We start from the raw sequence: 8,240 nt of genomic DNA on the forward strand, positions 1-8,240 counted from the left end.
TCAAACGCTGTTTCCAAGTGGGCTGAGAGTAAATTAATCAACTACAATCATAAACCAAAGCAAATTCGAGTAAATCAATAAGCTATCAATTGCCAAATAAGAACAAACTGGGGAGAGGGGGCAGTTTTAAACTGGATCACAGGAATTGCTGTCACAGAAGCCAGTCCCCATGGCACATGTCCTTCAAGCCTGGTCTGCATCACCTGGAGGGCTGGCTTTTAAAGGAAGAGCCTCAGAGCTTCATTGTAGAAAACAAAACCAAAAGCTCTGGGGGCTCAGCGTGGAGCTCCACACCTTTTCACAAGAACCCCAGGTGGTCCCTAGAAGGGTGGAGGATAGAACTAAAATGCACAAGAAAACAACTTAAGCTCCTACAGGAAAAACCAAAACCAAAACCAAACCCACTGCCATCAAGTCAATTCGGACTCCTGGACTCCTGGCGACCCTTTAAGGCAGAGTGGGACTGCCCCATAGGGTTTCCAAAGCCGTCAGTCTTTACAGAAGCAGACTGCCTCATCTTTCTCCCATGGAGCAGCTGGTGGGTTCGAACTGCTGACCTTCTGGTTAGCAACCAAATGCTTTGACCACTGTACCACCTAAGCTCCTCAGAAAGAACCAGGTACATTCAAACCACCAGGTGCCTCACCAGCCCTCTAAGAATCCTGTGAGCACCAGGCAGATGATCACTCCTCCTTCTGGGAGGCTGGATGGCACAGCAGAAAGCAAACAGGTGTGAGGCAAAGCCTGAGACCAAATCCTGACCCACAGCTACCAGCTGTGCAACCCTGCAGACACCTAATTTCTGAGCCAATTTCTTCTCTTCTTTATAAAATAGGGTGATAGTGTACACGTCACAGGACTTAATTCAATGAAGATTTCACATAATCCCAGACTGAAGACAAATGCCCAGCAGCAGTCTGCCCCCTTCCCTCCGGCCAGGATGCACTGACAAGGGCACGGCGTCACTGCTGGGACCTGCAAAAACGCACAGCCCGAAAAGGGTCAGACAGAAGCGCCAGGCACACTCCAGTGGGGCCAGGCTACAAAGCCACCGGCATCTCCAGAAGTGCCAGGGCCAAGGAAGACAAAGAAAGCCAAGCAGCTCCTCCAGATTAAAGGGCCCGGAAGAGACAGCACGAAAGGCAACAGGTGACTCTGGACTGAAGCCCGCAGTCGGGGAAACACAGCTGCAGAGGACACACCTGTACATTTAGTGTCACTTGACTCTAGAGGATGGATTAGAATACAAACTGCATCAATGCTACATTCCTGTATTTTGATAACTGGAGTGTGGCTACAAAAGCTCCTTGCTTTAAATAAAATGTGTATGGACTACTGTATGGAAAATGAATTTGCTCTGTAAACTTTCACCCAAATCACACTGAAAAATAAAACAAAATAAAAAGGTCCTTGCTTTTAGGAAATACACATGGAAGGATTTTGTGGTAATGGGGTACGATGTCTCCAACTTGCTCTTATCTGGGTCTACAAAATATGCATATAAATAAGTGAATAAATGAGTAACGTGCATGCGTGTCAGAAGAGAACGATACAGCAAACGAGGCCGATGCCAAGCACTGTGAAGGCACACGGCGTGCACAGAAGTTCCTTGTTCTATGTCTACAGCTTTCCTGTAAGTCTGAAATTCTATCAAAATGGAGTCGCCACAAGTTAGCCTGCTGCCTTTCATGTGACAAATCCAGCAGCCGGGTATTTCGCCAGAGGCTCTTCTACATAAGCCCACTGCCTGCGAGCTGATTCCAAGTCAGAGCGACCTGCACTGGGTTTCCAAGGCTGCAAATCTTTACAGAAGCAGACTGCCGTGTCGTTCTGCTGCAGAGCAGCTAGTGGGTTCGAACCACTGACCTTCTGTTTAGCAGCCAAATGCCCTACTCACTGGCCCACAGAGCTCCTTCTTCCATATAATACTTGTTCCAAAAGAAGCTCCACGTGAAAAGCAGATTTCAGAGCCAAATGAAATTGGGACCAGCTGCCTGTGTGTGATGCTCCCCTTCGAAACAAAGCCTTGGAGATGCGCTGAAAGAAGGAAACCTGTTCAACCAGCACTTGCCCAGCTCTGACTACTGAGTCTGCTTCACCTTGTGCTACTAACCTCCAGCAAAACGAGAACGCCAGAGAACGGCAGAGCTGGCCAGCCTGAGGCAGAAGCAGCAGAGCAGTGAAGCCCAACCTTCCGAGCCTAGGCCTCCAACCCAGGACCTGCGGCCTCAGAGAGGGGGCGAGGGCAAAGGACGAGTCTCTGTGAGCTCACTGACGTGTCAGAGCCCTGAGCCTGCAACCCCAGCCTCGTGCTCTACCCACTAGACTCACCAGTCCAAACTGTTTTCTAACACAAAAGCAAGGACACCAGAAACATCCTGCTTCACACGTGTACTATGAGTTCTGTAAGCATATGTGTTGCAAGTCACTCATTCCAGTTGCTAGTTTAGTTCACTCGTCTCACTCCCGGAACAGACTCAGCTCTTTGACTGACAGGACTAGTTCTTATTTCAGTTATGTGCCCACTGCCTGTCTGAGTACAGGTCACCCAAAAATGTACGTTCAATATACACTGAATCAGTCAGTGAATGATTACCTCTGACCCAAGATACGATGTGCCCTGTAGTAACTCGGGCGCTGCATAAGCGAGGCTCCCACAGCATGTCTGTAGGTGGTAACCCTTGTCACCCTGCAAAGAAGGGACAATGAACAGCACTTATTAGTGATGGTCCCCAAGAGAAGGAAACCTTAACAAACATTCTTGGAGCACAAGCAGAGAAGCTAAATGAAGGCCCACCTCTAGTAACAAGGGACTTCTGCAGCCCCTACTCTGTGCATCCAAGCACGTCTACCGGGTGGGCTCCTCTCCTGAGTTGCCAGTACACTACAGCCTGGCACCGAAAAAATCCTTTCCCCTTAGTTCAGTCCAGTCAGGTTCATGTTTCCCTAGAAATCCATTTGCTTACTAATCAGCATAGCATATACCCAAACACTCACGATACACAAAGAAAAGGAGTTATTTCTTTAAGGACCCTGTCTCCAATATCTAAGGAGGCCTGGCTGCTAACCTAAAGGTCAGTGGTTCAAACCCACCAAGCACTTGGCAGGATAAAAGACCTGGCGGTCTGCCCGTGTCAAAATGTCAGCCCATGAAGACCTGGGGGCAGTTCTGCCCTGTCCTGTAGGCTCACTGAGTCAGAGCTGACACGACAAAGCAAAAAAAAACACAGAAGAGAAGAAAGAGTTCTCCGAAGAGGAAAAACGGCAACTATGGCACACAGGGCAGTGCCCTGGGACTCTGTTCTCTAGACTCGGTTTGAAGACAAATCACCACCTTAATTTCCAGCTCTGTTAAAACAAGGAATCTGTTCACCCTGCCCCGCCTGCCCCCAGAAGGTTAACGGAAACGAGACCAGTGCCCGACACCTGTGCAGGTGGCATCACTCGCAAAGGACTCGCGAAACAGGCACTGTTCACCCACACCTGAAACAGCACACCCACAGGTGAGCCCCTTGGACGCTGTCGTGATCCTCCCCCCGCCAGTGCCCCTTTTCCAGACGGGGTCCATGCAGTTGAATCCGTGGCAGCCGTCTTAATGCTGACGGAGTCTGTCACAAACACCCCTCCACGGCCTCCCGTGGAGAACAGGCCTTAAAGCAGTTTATCTGTGCCAAGTGTGTTTTATCTTCACACGTCTGCCGATCAAAAACACTGCCTTTTAGCATCTGATTCCCAGACAGAAGGCTCCAGAGATAATCCCTAAAGAGCCAAGGGAGGGAAGGAGAGTCAGAAAGCATCAGACACGCAGCCGCAGCCACAGCCGAGGGAGGGAAGCCGGCTTGCCTCTGCACCCAGCTAATTCTGACGGGGGCAGGAACCAACCGCGGAACTATGAAGGGCTGAGACGAGTCTGCAGTTTCCGCATTGTTAATGAGTGTGGACAGCTCATTTTAGAGACTGTGAGTACCATCATTAGAGAACTCGGGAGGAGGCCTCCAACAGGCAGCCACACAGGAGCTCTGACACAGCAGAGCTGGGAAGTTCAAAGTCACCTCGGAAAGAAGTTATCGGAAGAAGCAGTACTTCACTATGGACTGCAGATTAAGGGAACACGTAACATACATTCAAAAGGGCACATGGACTTTTTCCTTCAATTCCTTCATATGGAAAGGGAATCATTTCTTAAAATGGTTAGTCATGTAACCATTTGCATAACAAAGAATACATTAGCACTAAACCCTCGTATTTAAGTGAACAAAAGCATCCTCTAGTGGCAACACACTCAAACTGCAAGGACATGGCTAAACCCTCGTATTTAAGTGAACAAAAGCATCCTCTAGTGGCAACACACCCAAACTGCAAGGACATGGCGACTCAGTGCTCCTGCTGCGGTGGCCTCCTGTCACCTGGCACTGCACATGCTCTCAGTGTACCACACGGGGTGGCCGTCAGCCTCGCAGCTAGAGCAGTGCTTCTCAATCTTGGCTGCATACTACAATCATCTAGTTGTTGTTGTTGTTATGTGCCGTTGAGTCGGACCCGACTCATAGCGACCCCTCCTTGGATTTTGAGGCAGTATCACTACAGAAGTATAGACTGTCCAACCTTCCTTCTGAGGAGTGGCTGGTAGGGGTCTGAACCGCCAGCCTTCTGGTTAGCAGTCAAGTGCCTTAGGTACTATGTTAATCACCTAGAGAACTTGTAAAAAAAAAAAAAATTACTGACTCCAGAGATGAAACGGGACACTCATCTCAATGAAGACCAAACCAAAAACCATACCCACTGCCCTGGAGTCCATTCTGGCTCACAGTGCCCCCATGGACAGAGTGGACCTGCCCCACACAGTCTCTAAGGCTGTCAATCTTTACGGAAATAAAGACCAGACCAAACCCACTACTGTGGGGTCTGTTCCAACTTACTGTGCCCTGAAGGAGAGAGTAGAACTGGCCTGCAAGGTCTCCAAGGCTGTAATCTTTATGGAAGCAGACTGCCTCATCTTCCTCCCACAGAGCTGCTGATGGTTTTGAACCACTGACTTTTCAGTTAGCAGCCTAGCGCTTAACCACTGTGCCACCAAGGCTCCTCTCCTCGCAATGGAGGCAAGCAGGCTCAGTAAGGATTAAGTAGAAGTCATTGCAAGATGGCACATTCACTGTGTTTAGAAAGGAAATAAATCCACTTCTGTGTCTGCACTCACCTTGGGTTTTGCACAGAGACCAAAGTCAATCAGCTTTAAGTTATGGTGTTCATCAAACAACAAATTTTCCTGAGAAAACAAAGATATTTTGATAACTGTATGCTGACTTCCTTACATCACGTCCTCACCTCTAGCATTTCTAGAGATCATTTAAGATAAGGTACTAAAATGTCTGAACAACAGAGTAAAAACCATGACACAGGAATGAATGCTAAGAAGCATGCAAGGGAGGAGGGCTGGGACAATCACCCAGCCCCTCCTCACTGCACATCAGCCTGAGCCACGTCCTCCCAGTGCTCTGAGGCTCAGCCACAGAAAAGGCAAACAAAGTCTATGCCAAAGGTACGTTAGACCGAAAGACCCAGCTCCAAAGGCAAGAGGCGTGCACATAGAGGAGAAGAACAGGAACACTGCCAGATCCCGTCAGACCAACCCCAGCTTCCCGGCCTCAGCCCCAGTCGCACGAAAACCCCAGTCGCCACTCTCCGCGTTAATCAGAACCTGCAGGCGTAAGAGCGTGTGCATCTGCACGCCGCCCTTAAGAGCAGAGTCTGTCCATACCATTGATCTGGTCCCTCCTGGGGAATAGTGGAGTTAACATTAAAAGAAGATAGGGTTAGGACCAGAGTACCAAACGGAAAGTCCTCAATGACTCAGTCCTCTTAAAGAAATCAATACTCTTCTTTCCTGCAAGCACAATCCCGAGGTTCCTATTTCACAGCTGGTCATGGAGACATTTACAGTGTCGCACACAACTGACAGACACACTCAGTGCTAAGAACAAGTCCATCCCGAAAGGCTACCAAGAGCCGAAAGGAAAGGAAGAGAAAGGGAACGCCACCTCCTCAGAGCGGAACAAAGCAAAGGAGAAAGACTAAGATGAGGCCCTGAACAGAAGAAGCAATGGAAACTGAAACACACCAGGTCAAGGCTGCTGGAGTGGCCAGGGAGTGTCTAAGTGTGGCGCACTCACTTACCGGCTTGAGGTCCCTGTGGGCGTAGCCTTGGCTGTGCACGTAGGCCACCGCAGATACTATCTGACGGAAGACCACCCGGGTCTCTGCCTCTGACAGGCGGTCCTGGGAGATGATGTAATCAAACAACTCTCCCCCGGGGCAGTACTGCAACACAAGAAGGCCATGGGGAGGTTACCTTAATTACAAAAACCACTTCAGAGGAACTTAAAATTTAAAAGGATGCTTAACCCGGAGATATTACTAGTCAAGTTTACAGGCAAGAGGCCAGAGTGAGGCTGACTCAGAGGTGCTCTCTGCCCTACCTGTCACGTGCCAGCTGCCAGCCTGCACTCCCAGCAGCCCCACGTGTGTCAGACCAGAACTAACTGTGCTCCGCAAGCTTTCAGGGGCGGATTTGGGGAAAGCAACTTATCAGACTTTTCTTCTGAGGTACCTGGGGGGGCGTGCACCTCCAACCTCCCAGGGGGCAGCCGAGAGTCCCCCCAGGCCACCCTTGTTTACGACAGTGGCACTATTACACCAGTGTGAAATACTTCAGTCAGCCCAAATGCCCAAGTGAAGGCCTGGTGCATGTCAGGTTTCCACCAAATGTCTGAGATGAATGGACAGTAGGCGTTTGGCTGCATACTCCTGGCACATGACACACCATCTCAGGCTGGCATTAGAAGCACTGTTATACAGATATTTAAATGTGGCAAAATGTTTTCCACACATGAAAGTGCTTTTAAAATATCATGTGAAAAAAAGCATGTGAGAGATGTAGACTAAACAAGAGCACAAGATTGGTAACTGTTGAGTCGGGAAGTTGGGCACATGAATGCTCATTGTACTGGTCTCTATTTGGGGGTATGTTTGTTTCCATAATAAAATACACGCTCAGGATCAAACAAGCCAACAATTATGCCAGGGATGAGAACAGCAGCTCTCGATCTCAAGCAGTTTTATTACCAGGAAGCAGAAGGAGACCTGAGGACCAGCTGTGGACTTCAAGTTCACTCAGGGTTTTACATTTTATAGCAAAGTACTAAAACCAACTCTAATCTTCACGCAGTTCAATTCAGTGTGTTCACCTGAGACAACAGAACCCAGAGATGACGACCGTTTCTCCATCCCACAGAGCAGTTTCAGTTCTGTACCAGAAGCAGCCCAGTTCCACAGGGTACCTCCGGGGCTGCAGGAGGCCAGGAGGCGCCAGGGCACAACGCTCTAGGCTTCCCACCCCTTTCTCTCCAGAGCAGCTCCACTTTTCTAGAAACTGGGTTTCCATTTAAGGTTTTATTTCATTTTATATTAAAATTATAAAATGCACAGTCTTTGACCAGACACTTCCACATTCAGGAATTAATCCTACACATACTCTCTCACGTGAAAAACCACACATCTTCAGGATCACTCACTGCAGCAACACCGTGTGTAACAGCAAGACCAGAAGCAACCCAGAGGCTCCAACTACATGAATTACGGCACAGCTATAAAAGAGGATCTCACGCAGCCAGGAGGCTCTTTATGAACTGTATGGTACAATCTCCAGTACTAAGAAAGAACAGCAAGGTATAAAAACATGCTTATGGATACAGATGGACTGCAAAAGCATTATGACGAGCAAAAGCAGCTAGACAGAAAAGAGTACAGCCTGCATCGTCCCATTTCTAGCAAGTTCAAAACAGGTAAAACCAACCTCTGGTGACAGAAATCAGATCAGCAGTTACTGGGAAGAGCGGTGGGCATGTGAGGTTACAGCATTAACTTAAGAAGAACAGAAGAGAACTTTCTGGAGTGAAAGAAATGGTCTAATACTCGCACTGGGGTAGGAAACACATGGGTACACACATTCGTTGAACTGTGTACCTGATAAATATGTTATACATACATATTTTCTCAACAGTCCATTTTCAGAATGCTATCCAATGGGATTTACATAAAGAAAATAACCTGCTGCATACTTTCAAATAAAGAATATTACAAAATAAAAACAAAAACATTTTAAATCTTTATGAATGACAAAGATGGATGCTAAGCCAAACTGTGAGTGGGAAAAAACAAGGTACAAAAGAGTATTATACAGT

At 48.2% G+C, this 8,240-nt stretch overlaps 1 protein-coding gene across 1 annotated transcript in view; it reads right to left on the reverse strand.

The window, feature by feature from the left end:
- Positions 1–8,240, reverse strand: part of MELK (maternal embryonic leucine zipper kinase) — a 93,262-nt gene that overhangs the window by 79,200 nt on the left and 5,822 nt on the right. Inside the window, exons 3-5 of the mRNA XM_007947002.2 lie at positions 6,175–6,318; positions 5,198–5,266; positions 2,597–2,689 (exon numbers count right to left, since the gene is read on the reverse strand). Coding sequence (XP_007945193.2) covers positions 2,597–2,689; positions 5,198–5,266; positions 6,175–6,318 — 306 coding nt within the window. The remainder of the gene's footprint in view (positions 1–2,596; positions 2,690–5,197; positions 5,267–6,174; positions 6,319–8,240) is intronic.

Source organism: Orycteropus afer, unplaced genomic scaffold (assembly GCF_000298275.1).
Source record: "Orycteropus afer afer isolate SDZICR_OR568_19922 unplaced genomic scaffold, OryAfe1.0 scaffold00174, whole genome shotgun sequence".
Lineage (NCBI taxonomy): Eukaryota > Metazoa > Chordata > Mammalia > Tubulidentata > Orycteropodidae > Orycteropus > Orycteropus afer.